At 35.5% G+C, this 17,409-nt stretch overlaps 3 protein-coding genes across 3 annotated transcripts in view; all 3 read left to right on the forward strand.

Moving 5' to 3' along the window:
• Positions 1-5,206, forward strand: part of rnmt (RNA (guanine-7-) methyltransferase) — a 7,503-nt gene extending 2,297 nt beyond the window's left edge. The window contains exons 3-11 of the mRNA XM_015390852.1: positions 104-233; positions 405-530; positions 1,593-1,708; positions 1,812-1,993; positions 2,131-2,295; positions 2,560-2,677; positions 4,713-4,814; positions 4,887-4,920; positions 5,017-5,206. Coding sequence (XP_015246338.1) covers positions 104-233; positions 405-530; positions 1,593-1,708; positions 1,812-1,993; positions 2,131-2,295; positions 2,560-2,677; positions 4,713-4,814; positions 4,887-4,920; positions 5,017-5,054 — 1,011 coding nt within the window. The 3' untranslated portion in view covers positions 5,055-5,206. The remainder of the gene's footprint in view (positions 1-103; positions 234-404; positions 531-1,592; positions 1,709-1,811; positions 1,994-2,130; positions 2,296-2,559; positions 2,678-4,712; positions 4,815-4,886; positions 4,921-5,016) is intronic.
• Positions 5,207-9,934: 4,728 nt separating this feature from the next.
• abra (actin binding Rho activating protein) lies at positions 9,935-14,200 on the forward strand. Its single transcript, XM_015390877.1, has 2 exons — positions 9,935-10,749; positions 12,913-14,200. The coding sequence occupies exons 1-2, from the start codon at positions 10,016-10,018 to the stop codon at positions 13,394-13,396; spliced, it is 1,218 nt and encodes a 405-aa protein (XP_015246363.1). The 5' UTR covers positions 9,935-10,015; the 3' UTR covers positions 13,397-14,200.
• A 1,263-nt stretch (positions 14,201-15,463) lies between these two features.
• On the forward strand, positions 15,464-17,075 carry LOC107094955 (zymogen granule membrane protein 16-like). Its single transcript, XM_015390878.1, has 4 exons — positions 15,464-16,061; positions 16,146-16,198; positions 16,301-16,424; positions 16,521-17,075. The coding sequence occupies exons 2-4, from the start codon at positions 16,147-16,149 to the stop codon at positions 16,852-16,854; spliced, it is 510 nt and encodes a 169-aa protein (XP_015246364.1). The 5' UTR covers positions 15,464-16,061; position 16,146; the 3' UTR covers positions 16,855-17,075.
• The last annotated feature ends 334 nt before the right edge of the window (positions 17,076-17,409 follow it).

Genomic DNA, 17,409 nt, shown 5'->3' on the forward strand with positions numbered 1-17,409 from the left:
CAACACTCATGCCAATACTCACCTCTAGTCACCATCTGCTTTGAGTCCAGCCTTTTAGTAAAGCTGTCAAACTGCAATAATTGACCTGTTATTGATTCTCCAGAGGACTGATCACAGCAAGGAGGTCGCGACTCACTACAACACGCTGCAGGAGGTTGGACTCGCCGCTCGAAGTCAGAGCAGGATCTTCTACATGAGGAACTTTAACAATTGGCTGAAAAGTGTTCTGATTGGTAACAGATTACTTATTGATCCTATCCTGCTAATCAAATAACATTATGAAACATCACTAAATGTTACCTGTCTAATTTGGCCTGCTTCTCTGGTTTTATTTTATAAAGAGGTTACCTGAACTCTGATGCGGTGGACTCTAAGATCTTTATTTTTCTTCTTTTCACTTACAGGTGAGATCCTGGAAAAGGTTCAGGGAGCGGGGAGCAGGGACGTGTCTGTGTTGGACCTGGGCTGTGGTAAAGGAGGAGACTTGTTAAAGTGGAGAAGAGGAGGAATCAGCCACCTTGTCTGTGCAGGTGACTCGCTCTCAGGCCTCTGTTCTGTTTTTTTTGTTCCAAAATAGAAAGACAAAGTTGTGGTATCTCTTCTGGGAGTTCATCTAGTTTCAAAAAGTGTAAATAGGTTAGAGGGAAAAAGAAATCCCAAAATGGAGATATCTTTTTTTAATTTTTTTTTATCTCTGATTAATTTAAAAATGACAAACAGCAATAATCAACATAAATGTTTGAGTAAATGTCAACATTAGCCATAGAGACTTATCTTAATCAATCAGCTCCGGCAGGATCATAGCAGAAAATGAGGTCTCAAATATAAATTAAAATGACTAACTCACACAGTGTCATTTGTTTACTTATTTAGATCCCCATTAGCTACGGAGTGAAAGCAATAGTTATTCTTCCTGGGGTCTTAACATTTCCTAACGGATATTACATCAAATCTCTACAACAATGAAGCCAAACACAGAAGTACACACACACAATACAACTTCATATACATCTATAACATACACATAACAATATAGTATGAGCTATTCTATGTACAAAACATTACCACTCTCTGGGTATTATGTACATTACAAAACATTTAATTTACTATAGCTCATTGTGAAGTACTTAATTCCATAAATGTTACAGTAGTAAATACATAAAGTCTAAGCCTTTATGAAAAGCTAAAATTGTACAATTCTGAAACCGAGAAATACGGGAGCGAATTCCATGCCTCCATCGCTCTATAACACAATGTTCTCTGAAGTTGTTTTATTCGACAGGCAGGTAACCAAAAATGTCTTTCGCTTGATTGGCGAGGGGAAATAATTATAAATGTCACCAAAAAAAGTCAATCTATAATAAATAATTTCAGGTGCTTTTGTAATTACATTTTTTTTAAAGAATTTAATCAGAGAATATTTGATTATCCTCCTTACATGCAGCCATGCTAACTGATTGTTCATGTCTCTAATACTTGTTCTGAAAAATTTTTTTAGGACAAGCCATGTTTTATATCAATTTTGACCATTTTTGTTCATTATAAATGTTTACTGGAATCATCAGTGTATTTTCCTCTGCTGTTTTTTCCAGATATAGCAGAGGTGTCTGTTGAGCAGTGCCAGACTCGGTACGAAGATATGAAAAGGAGGAGTCACGCTAATGAGAAAATCTTCAGGGCCCAGTTTATTGCTGCAGACTGTTCCAAGGTAGATTTTCACTTTGCAGACAGTTTGTACCACCTGTGGTTAGCTGCCAATGTTAGATAGCATCAGTGAGAATAGTTTCCCTCATTATGATCTGTTGGAGCAGGAGCTGTTGTCGGAGAAGCTGGACGACCCCAAGCTGATGTTTGACATCTGCAGCTGTCAGTTTGTCTATCATTACTCGTTTGAGAGCGAGCAGAAGGCAGACATGATGCTACGAAATGCCTGCGAGCGTCTCAAACCAGGAGGCTTCTTCATTGGAACGACGCCGGACGCTTACGAGCTTGTGTAAGAGCAAGGAAGCCTCTTTCTGAGAATGTCGCTCTGACTGTAATACCTTAAGAGGCTGTAGAAAACTGTTAACGTTAAAAGTTTATGGAACAATGTCTGAATTGTTTTCTTTTTTATATATATATATTCCTCAGTAAACGTCTGGAGGCATCAGACTCCTTGTCATTTGGTAACGAGGTCTTCAAAGTTTCCTTTGAGTCCAAAGGTTCCTATCCTCTGTTCGGATGTCAGTATCACTTCAACCTTGAGGGCGTTGTTGATGTTCCAGAGTTTCTTGTCTACTTCCCTCTATTTGAACAGTAAGATTTACAATTAAATTGGAAAATTTTTTCTTTTAAATTAGGACCTGTTTTAAGTTTTTCTTCTATTCATACCGGAACAACTCTGGTACTGAAGAGTCTTCTCTTAAAAACGGCAATTAAAAAGTTACTAAAAACTAAACTGGTACTAAGTTCCTGTATGTAATAGAAGCCTAGATAAAACTGAGTTCAGAAGACTAGATACTCGTGGAAAAGGACTTAATATCACACTACTACTGTAAAACTGAGACTCCTGTGTTTCAGCATGGCAAAGCGGTACAACATGCGTCTGGTGCTAAAGCAGAGGTTCTCCGAGTTCTTTGATGAAAAAGTGAAAAAGGACCAACATCGCAGCCTAATGATGAAGATGATGGCTCTGGAGGTAAGTCTTTGCTTGATTCATACCAGAAGTCATGTTTCAGGGTAGATTTATAAACCAGTTATGTTTCATTTGCAGAGAGAGCTGCTTTTTTGTTCTGTAATGAACTGCCAGTTTAAAGATTTCATATAAACACCAAACACCTTTTCTATAGAAACAAGGACAGTTCCTGTTCATACGATCACCCTTTACCAATCACAGAGCTCACTTTCCTAATTTGTATATATATAAAAACAAGCTGAAGTATTGGAATGTCATATTTTATGCTTATAAAATCTCATACCATCTACAAAATTTTCAGAAAATGAATTATGGAAAATGACATTTTACCGAAAACATGCTACAAGATTTCATTTACCATCAAATATCTAATTCCATCCACTCCTGCTTCATTTCTCTGAAGATTGTCTCCATTCGAGACAGTCTTCCGTCTGTCTCTCCCTCTGTTATTTATCTACCTATTTATCTTTAGGTAAATGTAATGATGTTGGTTTACTTCACTTCTATTGTTTTAAACCATGAATAATTGAGGTTTGAAAAACTATATAGATGTATGAAGTATGAAAAAGAAAAAAACAAAAAATGTACTATACCCTCACCAATGAATAGGTATCTACATTTAAAAAGGGAATTTTACACCTATTTATAAGTGTAGAAAAACATCAAGATAGACTGCATTTTTTCAATATCAGTTTTTCTACAGTATGGCAAGACATTATTGTATCTAATGAGCTAAGTAGAGCTGGGGCCTGCAACTACAATTCGAAAGAAATACATTTCCCTTCAGTCTAGCTAAATAAAATCTCTTCACCTACACACATTTTCCTGGACCTTTTCTAAAAATCTTAGAAGGAAGATAAAAGCATGTAGTATTTTGCTAAAAGCAGGAATCATGTTTGTTTAATGGGATGTTGATGTTAATGGAAAATAATGTAAACTAGTATCAAAAACAATCTATCATTCTGTTGTTGAAATGTAATCATTTAAGGAAAAACTGGCAAAATCTGTATTTTTTGTTATATCTTTATTTAATCAAAAATATTGGACTGTTCTTGCTCATTATTATACAAGGTTGTTAGGATTTATGTGAGCCGTCCAAATAGCCTCTTGCTACTTAATGTTGATTTATAAATGTTTAAACATTAGTAAGGCATTGTAAGTTTATTTATAAAGAGCATTTTATAAGCCAGACAATCCAAAGTGCTGTGCATTAAAGGAAACCCACAGGAACACAAAGACTGATAATAAAATGAAAGAAAGTTAAAATAGAAACTTAAACTGTTAATATTGTAATAATGGCATGATCAAATCCCACTCTATACAAAAATTTTCAGATCTTTAATCTGAATTTATATGACTTAAAGTTTCGGCACTTTTATTTTCCTGGTAGTTTACCAGATTAGTGAAGTATAAGAACTAAAATACTGGTTAAAGTAGTGTTAAAAGCCATAATGAATATGGCTTTTATTTCAATCTTTTAACTGCAAATAATTGCTTGAAAAAAACAGGGTAAAATGACACCAGTAGTTTAGCGAATAAAATATTATCTTAATTTCCTGCCTGTAAATAATAAAATCAGAGAAGCCAAACTGACACAGAGCTATTTTTTTTACCAGGGCTAAATGTGAGTAAATTCATTATCCTTATTTTCCTTATTATAACTTCAGAATAACACTGAAGCCAACTTTAGATTTGTTTCTGGCAAACCGTATTAATAATGTAAATAAATGTTCCCTAATATAAAAATTAAAAAAGACTGATCTTATTGTTTTGGGTTTATTTAGTTCCTTGAAATCATGGTTTTAAATTGGAGCCTTGATTCTTGAACTGGGTCTAGATGAGAATGTAATTGGTCAAAAATAGAAAACTGCTTTAATTATTCAGTTTTTATTTGGTGAACAATAATCAAGTCGGGATCAGGCTAGTCTTAAACTGAATACTTTCTGCTGAATAAAGTCAGCATTTTCTTAATACAGCTGCCGTTTAATCGATTCAGCCCGCCTCACATGGTTTCTGTTGTGTGTGGATGTATTTGCAGCCATTTCCGTGTGAGGCAGGAGGTCAGCAGGCAACAGAGAACACAGAGCAATACTGCCATGCTAAAGAGCACTGTGATAAAGCTGGAGTGAGGCGGCCAGTGGTGAGTGGTGCTTCAGCTTCAGTTTGATTAACAGTCCTGCTTGCTCTAACACTGTTTCCTGTCTGAAAACAGGGAACCCTAAGCAGATCCGAATGGGATGCAACCAGTAGGTTCAATTACATAAACCTTTTTAATTTAGAATGAAGAAACTGACTTTATAAAGATACCAAATACTTACTGTATATCGTCTTGTTCTCTGCAGGTATCTACTTGGTGTTTGTGTTTCAGAAAATGTCCTGATACTTGAAAACCAGCTCTCATCACAGCTTACCTCACCTCTTCCTCACTCTGTCTGTACAGTTTATCTTTCTGTTTTGCTTTTTAGATATTTTTCTTTTTTAAGAAAACATGAGGTTGTTGGAGAAAAAAAATAAACTGAAAATAAAACATGATGCCCTCTCCTGGTTTCTTTTATTAAATCTGAAGTCGATGAGGCTTTGAGTCATGTAGGGTTTTTTAAACTGCTCTTGCATTGGTTCTTCAGTTGGCACTAAATTATAATTAGTGATTATTATATTTTATTATTCAACTAATTTCTACAAAAATGCTTTACAAAAAAATCAGATGATACAAAAACGTTCCTCTAAATATTTTGAGGGGACCTTTAAGGCATCACTGTCTGCATTTCGCAAATGACCGCTGATAGTACAGATTATGTCAAATACTTAATGCCACGTTAATGCGCTTGTCTGAATATAGAACTTGAATCTGAAACCTGATCCTGTCGGCATGTTGCTTGTCAGAATTAAGTAGCAACAGTAGCTCTACTGGGAATAAAAGCTATCAGGTGGTTGTTTACATAGGTTGCCTGATGTTTATGGCTATTTAGACACAGTCCAAGACATTCTCTATAAAACTGGGGTCCAACCTCTTCTGTGTAGGTAAATCTAGTGAGAATAATGAAGTAATGAGCCTCAAAGTATCCAGGAACCATTCTCTATTTCAGTTTAATCCATGTTCTGTTGTTGGCTTCATCAAAAGCTTGGATGCATAAAAAACACAAGGTTCCCTAATCCAGGAATCTTAGTCTGCAACAACTTTGCTTTATTGAATGAAATACATTAATACTTCTTGGTCATTATTTTACAAGAAAAAGAATCCCATGTTTGGAAAAATGAAAGGTAATTTAGCTTTAAAAGCTCTAAACTCATTGTGTTCAGCTGGACTGAGGATGGTGACTGAACTGTAAAGTTTCTTGTGTTCTCTGTTTTGTAATGTGTGATCTGTGTCTTTAATGTGGTCAACACTGAGAAAACCCATGACGGCTAATAAAAAACCTTTAGAAATAACTTGTCACATTTTTGAGGAAGGATTGTAGTCTTTTTATTGCATATAGTACAGCATCAGTATGTCAAGGTTTGTAGATGTTGATTTCTGTTACTCTCTGACCACCAGATATAGACTTGGTTTTTGCCAGACCTTATTTATATATATATATATATATATATATATATATATATATACTCACTCGCCTTAATTTGAAAGTTTGTTCTGTATCCTGTCGTTTACCTGATTTTGAAATGATTTGATGGTTTCAAGTTCTGTTAGTTCAAAGTGAACCCAAAATATTACACCAGCTCCACCTTGCTCCACAGCTGGTATCAGGTTTCTGTTTTTTATAAAATGTCATGTTGTTTTTGGCTTTTGAGTTTCTTTAGGTGAGAACTGTCCATCACCACTTTAAACCGCTTCTTCTTTAGTGCTTTTTTAGCAGAGAATTTTTGAGAGTCCTGTTTCCGTCAGTATGATTTTTTTTGTTGGATGCATGCCAAATCTGTTGTCATAATTAACATTTATGGGGTTAAAATAAATAGTTTAATCTAGAGGGTTTAAGCAGTTAGGATAAACAAAATATGTCTATCTGTGCATAATGAACCTGTTTCCTATTTAAACTTTTTGAATTACTGAGATGAATCTACTTTGACATTTATTTATTGAGATGTTGCTGCAGGTTCTTGAAAACATGAACTGAACTTAAAACTTTTATTCTTTGATGGAAATCTGGGTATCAGTGATGATTTTTGCTAAAACATACTGACCCCTACTGGTTGAAAAAACAATTTCTATTAAAATTTTTCCATTTGAAGCACTACTACAAAGAAAAAAAAAAAGTTTGAATAATGACATTTATTTCATCTTGGAAAAAAGATGCATCGTTTAATAAAACTTTGCCGTAAAATAAGTGTTTTTCTCTTTTGTATGATTTAACATAAGGAAGTTATAAGTTCCTGAAAATGAAATCAATCATTGTTGCAGACAGGAATGTCTGTGTTTAAATATAGTGCAGGAAGTTATTTGAGTCTTTGTGTCGTTAGTTACTGTAAGTTTTCTGATAACATGGAAAAACAACTTCGTTAATTCATTCATTTCTCGGTCTGCAGACAAGTTAGTATTATTTGTTTGGTTTTCTTGATCTAATTTCTTTCATATTGATTTTTTTTTGCCCTAATGGAGGAGCTTTAATCCACCAGTCTGTACAGAACATGTTCCCCTGAACTGGATCAGGAAACGTTGGCTTACTGAGGCTCCCTCTTTCCTGCCCGCAGTGACAGACTCTCACAGCTGCTGCTGCATACGTATGCCAGTTCCTATTTATAAACCAAGTATTTCTGTAAATGCAGGGATGAAAACTAAAACACCCGATTACATAACTTAAGGTTCATTTTAGTTCTCAAACCAGAACTACGTACCCTGGCTAGCCAGAATGTAAGTAACTCTGCTGAGATACTTCAGTAGAGTTTAAGCAGCAAAAATAAAATCCATTCATGTGATTTTCTGTTTTTTTTTTTCCTCTAACAGTATGTGTGTGTGTAATCCTCCCTAATAAATCTCACAAACTGGAGGTTATCGCTTTTAATAATGTGGAATTTTTAGAACATCAGGTTGGATTAAACCTGATGTTCTAAAACCTGGTGCAAAAATGTGCCAATTTATTTACATTTTAACATAAAGGATTTTTATTTTATTTGGGATAACATTTAGTGATGTTATCCCCAAGTGTGACTGTGAAGAAAGCATGTTTTCTTAGGCTAAATGTGTTTTAAAGTAGCTAATTCCAGGCTTTAGACATTCCAGTTGCTGGTTTGTTCACTTGTTTTTTTAAACTAATAGAATTTTAATTGCCTAAAGGTTTTATCCAAGCATCATGTTAGTTTGATATTAACATTTTCACAGATGCAGATCGTAGCCTCCAGCTGCATTTGAAGCACTGTGACTAAACTCTGTTCACCTCTGTTTTCAATTATGCTGCAGCAGAGTATGAGTTTTAACTGGAGGCCGAAGAGGAAGGACTTTGATTGCTTTTCTGAATCCTTTTTAAAGTTGTTCTCATGATGGACTTTAATTTAAAAGATTGCTTCTCTTGAATCATTATTAATCTCATCCATTAATTTAGGAAAAGTGAAAAAATACAAAAAACAATTTAAACCTCTTCTTTAGTGCTATTTTTAGCAGAGACATTTTCAGAGTCCATTTTCCGTCAGTATGCTTGATTTGGATGCATGCCAAATCTGTTGTCGTAATTAACATTTATGGGGTTAAAATAAATAGTTTAATCTAGAGGGTTTAAGCAGTTAGGATAAACAAAATATGTCTATCTGTGCATAATGAACCTGTTTCCTATTTAAACTTTTTGAATTACTGAGATGAATCTACTTTGACATTTATTTATTGAGATGTTGCTGCAGGTTCTTGAAAACAAATTGAACTTAAAAACAAGTTATTAAACTATTCAATAAAATGTTTTTATTCGTTGATGGAAATCTGGGTAACAAGAGACTAAACTATGTTTACCTCTGTTTTCAATTATGCTGCAGCAGAGTATGAGTTTTAACTGGAGGAAAAGGAAGGATGTTGATTGCTTTTCTGAATCCTTATTAAAGTTGTTCTCATGATGGACTTTGATTTAAATGATTACTTCTCTTGAATCATTATTAATCTCAGCCCAACAATTTAGGAGAAGTGGAAAATAAATACAAAAAGTCCATCATGAGAACAACTTTTTATAAGTGGAAAATGTGTCAGCTTCTTATCATCCCAGAACTGGACGATACTCCGGGTCAAACAAAATCTCAGGATATTTAGGTTTACTGTATGAAATGCTACATTTAATGATGGGACCCAAACAAAGAAGCTGACAGTAATGATCCCCTTAAGAAGGAGGTTTGCATAGTGCCATCTGAACACAATACTTGCTTGGATGAGACTCTTTTGCGTAACAAAGTGTTGTAATATTCAAGTATGAGGCTAACTGATGGCAAAGAGGATATAAGGAAAATCAAATGAATACAGGTTGTGTTAAGACATATTTCAGATAGAAAGGGTCTTGCCAAAGGGTCTTTCAACAATCTACTAAGACATGGCTGCACTTGATTTTTGCTTTAAAGCTCTGAAACTAAATAATCACGTACCTTTTTTTATTCTGTCTTTATGTGTAAACCTTTAAAAAAACAAGTTATTTTTCTATTAGTGATGTTCCTTGTGTTTCAAACTTTCATGCATGTGTCAAACCATTTTAAAGGGAAACTGAGGAAGATGGTTTTGTTTGAATCCAGTTTACATTACTTAACTCTTTCATCCTCCTTTTTTGAGGAATATAAAAATTTTAAGAATAATGTAAAGCATGACTTACAGAGCTATTCAGCTTGCAAATCTAAGCTAATCTTTGCCTTTGAGTACCTGAATTCTAAAGTTTGATTAAAAGTGTTTTAATTAGATTGAACAAGTGCTTGCATTCACAGCACAGTGACCGCACCTTTGAGTTTGACTTTTTATCTAGAGGAGAAAGTAATTTGTAGGTTGATAAAGTGTCTAAATGCCAATGCTTTTGAAATAATGGCACGGTGAGTTTTTGGTTTAAGCATAGTTGTCGGTTTTTAGGTTATTTAACGTTTTTTTTAGATACAGTTTGTTGTTACTGAGCATTTAATTGCCCAACCCTCCCCTCTGCCCTGTTTAGCAAAGACAAGCTCTGCTGTCTGTGATGAAACATGAGCCTAAAGGGGTCATCAATGTCAGGGAAAGATGATCATGTCCGTTCCCTGGGATGACTTGCATACTTTCCACCGTCATGTTAGGGTTTCATCTGTTTACTGTAGAGGCTATTGCTGCAGGTCAGAAAGCAATTGGAAGAAAAGGCTGCAGAAAATTTAGAAACTCGAGTTAAGAGTTAACAGCAAATATCTAAGTTTTTATAATAGAAAATGTCTGATAAAAAGGCTGGGGAAACCTCTGAAAGGAAACCATCAAACAACAAGAATATTAGGAAGCTGCGAGCTGTGAGCATGGTGTGCAGCCTGACTAGCAGTTGGCAGCAGTGGGTGGTGGAGAATGAGAAGAAGCAAGCCAGCGAGCCCACTGGATGGGCTCCGTCTTCCCTCCAAGAACTACCCGGGGAACCAAAGAAGACGTGGACCCCCAAAAAGCCTCCCTCTACTCCAACTTTCTTAACTCCAGAGAAGCTTGCAGAGACTCCAGTATCACCATCTAAAGGAGCATCCATAGATGAGGACATCAAGATCTCAGAGGAGGCCCATCTTGCATCTCCCATCAAAACAAAGCAGGTGGTGAAGACTGTATCCGGCGGTGTTCAGGAGAAAGGCACAGGTGTTAGCCACCTGGCTGAGAAGATCAAGAGGGACTCTCTTCCACCCGATGAAGAGATTGACCGACTGCTAAAGAAGAAGAGCTCCCCAACGCGCCGCAGGAAGTGCTCCAACATGGTGTCTTCTTTGACAAAAAGCTGGAAGCAAATTGAAAATGACAGGAAGGCTGGAAAAGAAGGAGGAGATGGTCTCAGCTGTGGGCAAGGAGAGAAGGAGAAGGACAGACCAAAGGACCAGGATGTTCAGACAAACAATATGTCTGTCTCAAAATCAGGGGAGCAAAGTGACTCTGAGGAGGAATCCGTCAAGATAAAAAGACCCCAAGTCTCAGTGTGAGTACTGCCGGTGTTTTTCATCTAGGATTCCTTAGATAACAGATCTTTGCATCTTTCCCAGAAGTCCCCTCGCTACATCCGTCCAGTATGTTACATGAAACTATTTGTTTCCTCATTGTTTTAACTCGGTGATAAAAAAAGACATCCTTGTATGTTCATGGTGGAATGGCTATCATTGTTATCTGACATGTGCAGAAAGCTACCTCTCGATTAACGTTCATACAGTCACCTTTAAAGCCGATGTAATAAATGGAATCAGAAAGCTTCCCATGAAGTTGAAGATTCAACAAGAAACGGATCAGACATCCTTTTTGATTTTGATTTAGATCAGATAAAAAAGAGAAGAAAAAGACAATCAGCTGTGGGACAAATCTTCACAAACATTCAAAACTATCTAGACACATATGCATAGTCTAAAGCTTGTTAGGTAACAGGTCAGTTGACAGCTGGTCAGTTTTTTTTATAGCATTATTCATGCAGAATATAGTTATTAACCCTATTAAAACAGTAACCACATTTTTATTAAGAAAGAACATTTTTTCTGCCTTAAAGGAGCATTAAACCAGTTTAAAGGCTAATTATTACTTTCTTTTTCCGATACATGCTTGTGCATTTGCCTGAAGCATAAAACGAGTGTTTCTCTACTTATTGCAGTTGCATCTATGGGCTAGTCGGTTCATGAAAATGATTGGGTCATATCCACGGGGCATGGCCTGAGGCAGAGCATTCACCTGGCTCCTCGGATATCCACACAACAGAGAGAGTATAACACTTCTAGATAAAACGAAAAGGGCTAAATCATATTGATCGGTAGCAGAATATAATGAAATTAAAAATTGCAAAAGCTTTTAAACAGCTACATTTTCCCACAATTTTTTTTCACTTTAGACTTAAATAAAGATTCTGTTTCAAATAACTTCAATATTTATAACTTTCTTTTATCTCTGAAGACATTCTGCCTCTAAAAGGAAGGCCTGCTCGCTCACAGAGGTGGATTCCTTTACTCTTCTCCCATGAGCATAAAAGACGCTACCGTCACATTTTGACACATTAGATTTTTCACATTTACAGGTTTACACCAGAGGGGACAAAACTTCTGCAAAAACTCTAACTAGCACTGTGTTCCTTTAAATTAGGGGAAGTTCGAAGACATTCACTCATTCCTCTTATGGAGACACGTACCCAATAAGGAGAGATGTTGCAGTGCTGCATAATCTGGGCTAGTATATAGATGCTGAATTAAAGGGACCTGAGAATGTAGCCTGTTTTGATTTGTCAGAACGATTGTTTAAGACAATCATGCTTCTTTTCTATTTGGTGATTCTATTCTGCAGTTTCAAGAATTGTGGACCTTCAGCTAAATATCCTGCTAAAAAGATTTGAGCATTTTGCAAAATCAGTATCATCTTATTGGACAATATCAATTCTCTGACAAAGTGTGGATTATACTTAAGACATGAAAGTTTTAGAAGTGAGGGTTCTTAAATACTGAAACTTTTAAACAATTTAACCTCTTCATGTCCATCATTGTAAATATAAAAGGAACCCTGTGTATTATGTACAGAAAAAAGGTTGTGCAGTAAGTGGGTATGTATCAGATGTTCAAGAAAGAAAGAAACACCAGTCTGTTCTGTTCAGCCCTTTCTAAAAGGTCGGTCATTAAGTTTAAGGTAGTAATGATATGTTTATAAAAGTAATAATAAAGATAAATATTATTTATATTCCATTTTACATTTGAGTATGTCAAAGAACTGTAAGGAAAGCTTGAATAAGCTCTCCCAGTAGAACTGGAGGAAAAAGTCCAATAGAAAGTCTATTAACCTCTTAAAATTATTATTTTACCACAGATTAAATAGTTTCTACATGTTTCTATTGACTGTGGTAAATTCATTTAGTTCATTTTGAACTTAATCCAACAAACATGTTTTGTGTTTTTTAACAGCAAAATTAGCAATTTTACTGCAATTACTATGATGTCTGTTCATTAAATTACGGTCTTTTGTTCTGGGCACAATTTAAGTTATCTTTGGTTATTTTTTTTCATTATTTGTGAGCATACCTTAGAGACATTTAAACTTTTTTCATATCAAGTAAAACCTCTTATATTTTGTGTCTTTTTTCATCCTCTTTCTTTATTGTTGAATCCATTTTCCCTTGCAGATACAAAAAAGAAGCCGAGGATGCCAACAAAATCAATGCCCTTTCTAAGAAGCACAGTGCTGTTGGAAACCTGAAGAGCCGCTGGCAAAACTGGGCCGTGGAGCACACAGTTAACCAGAAACTGAACCCATTCAGTGAATACTTTGACTATGATTACTCCATGTCGCTACGACTGCAGAAGGGTGAGGAGGGTTACGGACGTCCAAAGGAAGGTACAAAAACCGCAGAGAGGGCCAAACGAGCCGAGCAGCATATCCACCGTGAGATAGACGACATGTGCTATGTGATCAGGACTATGGCTGATCCAGATCCGGACGGGAAAACCCGTGTCACATTTGGACAGCTTTTTGACAGATATGTCCGGATTTCTGATAAGGTTGTGGGGATTCTGATGAGAGCCCGGAAGCACGGAAAGGTGGCGTTTGAAGGGGAGATGCTGTGGCAGGGCCGGGATGATGGAGTCATTATTACTCTCATGGTCTGACACTTTCACCTGATGATGCTGAAGCTTCAGACACTTAAAAGCTTGTTGGAGCCATCACTGCAGATACCTCAAGAAGACATTTGCTGCTATTCTAAGATACTCCAACTTGATTTTTATTGTTTTTGAGATGTTCTGAGACTTTTTTTGGAAAAACTTGGAAATACTCCAATGCTTTTACACCTGACTTTAGGAGGAAAGGTCAACATTTAAGCTCTGAAATCTGTGTTTAGAGTACTTTGAACTGAAGACTCATTAGACCTTTGCACTTTATTAACAGCTTTCAACACTAGGGATAAATGTCATTCTTTTTATTGCAACTCTCTCACCTTTACCTCAGCCTTACAATAAAGTTAGATGTGGGTAATAACTAGTTACATTCACTCTAGTACTTTTTCAACAATTTACTTTAGGGAATAGTTTTTCTCCAACATACGTTTTACTTTTACTTGAATGATATTATTATGATGCATCACTGTTTTTACTTGACTGAAATCTTGTCTGTTCTAACCACTGGGATTCATTTCAGTGAAAGAAGAGCAAAGCTAGTTTGAACCACAGGGTTCAAATCCCAACCCTGTTCATGTATGGGCTTTCACGAAAATCATAACTACTAGGTTGACTGGTGGGTCTATATGCTGTTTAGGTGTTAGTTTGTGTATATGAGTTTGTATTTATGTGTTACCTTACCTTTTGTTTCACTGATCTAATCAAGTCTGTTCTTTAAGCTTAAAGAGTTTTATGAAACAAAAAAAATGAATAAAATGTATATTTGCATTTGACTGGTGGAAATTCAAAACCATCCACTCAGACAAACTAAGACTAACTAGAATACTACAATATAGTGAACTGTGGTCATTTGATCACAGTGATAACTCAGTTTTTAAGTCATCAGTTTAAAAATGTGTTGAAATGTAATAAAACTCCATGATCTGTTCCAGGGCCATCATGTAAATGTTTACGTATGTGTTCCATTTTTATAGAGAAACATTATAGGGGGATTATTACATTATAGGGGGATTAATAACTAAAACAAGTTCAGAAGCAGCAGACTTTATTCTCAGGTGAGTTTCAGAATGTGTTTGAAGTGAAGCTAATGCAAAGCATTAAGGTGGAAGGGATCATTTTCATCTATGTGCGGTTTGAGCGTCATATTATTAGAGAAAATATAATGTAATAGACACCCAGATAATACTGTGAAAATAAGTGGTTTGAGGTTTCAATATTTAAACATCATATTTAGTCAGTCTTACAACATGAGAAAATTAAATAAGTTATATAATATTTAAGTAACTCAGGAGAAACATGGTGCTTTCCAGGACTTAATAAAACAAATGAAAAATGGCAGGTTAAGCATGAGAAGAGCAGACATGGAAACCAAGCTGATGAGATGAGAACTAACAATTAATTAACACTGAAACCAAGGAACCTAAAAACACCATGGGTGATTAGTGAGATGCACCAGGAGAGCACAATCAGCGTGAATGATGAGTCAAAGCAGTGAAGTAAGTGAAGGGAAAGTTAAAAACTCAGAGGGAACACAGAGAGCTGAAGCTTTAAAGACTTCCACCAAAACTAAAATCTAAACTAAAATCTACAAGGAAACACACAAAAAACATGACAGGAATACACAACCACAGACCAATCAGAATTCAAATACCATCAGGACCAGTTTGAAAGTCTTTATAATACATTGGGACATAATAAACTATAGTTATTTATTTCTGTAACATAGGTTAATCCAAAATAATTTAATCTAATCTCTTATTAAACCCTAATTTTGGCTTTACTGACCTTTTATTTTTGTAAATGAATTAGAATGCAAAACTTTTTTTTTAAAGTTGATTATTATTCATTGGATAAATTAAATGGAGAACTTAAAGGATCCAAACCTTTATGGAACTTCTGTTGCTTTTATTTTATAAAAGAACACAAAGACATTTTAAATCATAGCTGTATTTAATTTTTAATGTAATCTCTCTTTAAAATCTGATGTACAAGAAGAAATATTTTTTAACAAAAGGCTTTCTGAAGATGAGACACGGTATGTTGACTGGAAACTCATAGGAGTTGTATGGCAGGTTTTACATCAGAGGTTTTCCTCATTCCTGACAAATGCTGAAAGACGTATGTCTGTCTCTGCAGCAGTTATTAGTTTACTTTATGATAGCTTTTTTAAGCTCTAATTTATCCATAATTTGATAAATTAGATACACATGACCAAATCCTGTAGCCAAAACAAGTAACCATGCAGGGTAAAGTTGGTATTGTTTTTTTTTTCCACTTTAAAGAAAATAAAGTAAAAACAAAATCTTCGAACTTGACAAAGTTTATGATGCAAAACCATTCAAATATGATCTGAAATTAGAGTTAAAGTACCACCATGATTATTCAGTTTACCATTACTCTATAAAACTTTTCTCTGAAGTCACATGTAAAATTTAACAGAGAGACAAATCCCATGAAGACTGAAAGCTCTGCCCACATGATGTCACATGATGTGTTTTTTCATACCTAATTTAACAACCAGTTTAAATCCTGTGTGTAAAATTTTACATGTCATTTAAAGGACATACCAAAAGCAGGTGGAGATATAAGAGACACAGGGAACACAGCTACACGATCTCTCAGCTGGAAGTCCACATAGGATCTTAAATAAGACAGACAGGTAAGAATATATAGATTTTATTTACACAAAATTACACAACATCTGAGAATAAAACATGTTTTTTTGTTTTTGTTCGGTACACAGAATGCTTTTCGTGGCAATTTTTGCTCTTCTTGCTGCTGCTGTTGCAGCTGATGGTACGTCTCCACAAGTTAAGATATAAAATGCTGTAAAGGACATTTTATTTCCAGAGTGTTTGATCAAGTTTGCTCATGAGTTTTCTGCTGTTTTTCCTCCAGTTGACCCTCATTACTCGTTCTCCCCTCCGGTGGGGTCGGGAAGTGGGAGCTCCTACACGATTACTGGAGAGGGAAGGATCACTGCTGTGAGAGTTTGGGAAAACTATAGTAGCTACATTCGGGGGTAAGTCTGATATTCTCTTGGTATTTTAGAGAAAACAAAAAGTTATATATGAGAGTTTTTTCTGCATTTGTTCATATTAATTGTCCTTTTCTCCAGCATCCAGTTCCGCTATGGATATATCTGGTCTCCAGTTGTTGGTTATGCATACGGTTCCCGAAATGAAATTGAATTGCTTGATGGAGAAGCCATTATCCAGATTTCTGGGAAGCATTCTCACTATTTGTATTACCTGGTGTTTGTGACTAACCGGGGTCGCTCCCTGTTTGTTGGTCAGCCCTCTGGCAATTCCTTCAACATGTACCCCGAAAACCCCCAGGCTGAGCTGGTCTTCATCAGTGGCCGGAGGAGTCATGGCATCACCTCCCTGGGAGCCCATTGGGCGATTGTTGATCCATCCTTGAGCCCATCCAATAGCACTGCAGGACATTAGGGTGGAGGGCAGCAGACAGATATTGTAATCTAGAATATAATGTACTGCTCTTTTACTATAATGGGTTGAATATAAGTGTTTGCAACCCAGTAAGAAATGGAAGATTTATCTTGAAATTCTGCTTATGCTTATGCTTCTAAGAAATTACAGATGTAATTAAACTGTTCTGTTGTACACTTGAAATCAATATATACAAAGAAATTGAGTCATGATATAATAAGCATGGATTTATAAATAAAAATATTCTCAAGAACTTTTGCTTTCATTTTATCTTTCATTTGATTTGTTTTTAATGTAATACTTGTTGCTGTTGTAAAGCATATCTCTTTTAACTAAAATAAACAAACAACAATACAAAACGGACGTTTAAAATTTAAAGGAAACAAAACAGTTTTATTTAAATATATCTGCAAATTCTGGAAGATCCCACTTGCAAGATTAGAATTTTAAGCCAAAAAATAAAAATGTTCTCATAAAAACCTTCAGCCATTACTAAGGTTAATACTGTTCCTATTGCTTTAAAGGGTATGACAAAGCATTAGATCTATAAAGCAG

The sequence above is a fragment of the Cyprinodon variegatus genome, unplaced genomic scaffold (genome assembly GCF_000732505.1).
Source record: "Cyprinodon variegatus isolate N-32 unplaced genomic scaffold, C_variegatus-1.0 Scaffold516, whole genome shotgun sequence".
Classification (NCBI taxonomy): Eukaryota; Metazoa; Chordata; class Actinopteri; order Cyprinodontiformes; family Cyprinodontidae; genus Cyprinodon; species Cyprinodon variegatus.

What these genes read in the sequence shown, in the direction of transcription:
- LOC107094955 (XM_015390878.1), top strand. Translation starts at nt 16,147, where the DNA reads ATGCTTTTCGTGGCAATTTTTGCTCTTCTTGCTGCTGCTGTTGCAGCT. An exon ending in TGCTGCTGTTGCAGCTGATG is followed by an intron (nt 16,199 to 16,300) that starts GTACGTCTCCAC and finishes TTTTTCCTCCAG; the next exon opens with TTGACCCTCATTACTCGTTC. An exon ending in TATAGTAGCTACATTCGGGG is followed by an intron (nt 16,425 to 16,520) that starts GTAAGTCTGATA and finishes CCTTTTCTCCAG; the next exon opens with CATCCAGTTCCGCTATGGAT.
- abra (XM_015390877.1), top strand. Translation starts at nt 10,016, where the DNA reads ATGTCTGATAAAAAGGCTGGGGAAACCTCTGAAAGGAAACCATCAAAC. An exon ending in AAAAGACCCCAAGTCTCAGT is followed by an intron (nt 10,750 to 12,912) that starts GTGAGTACTGCC and finishes TTTCCCTTGCAG; the next exon opens with ATACAAAAAAGAAGCCGAGG.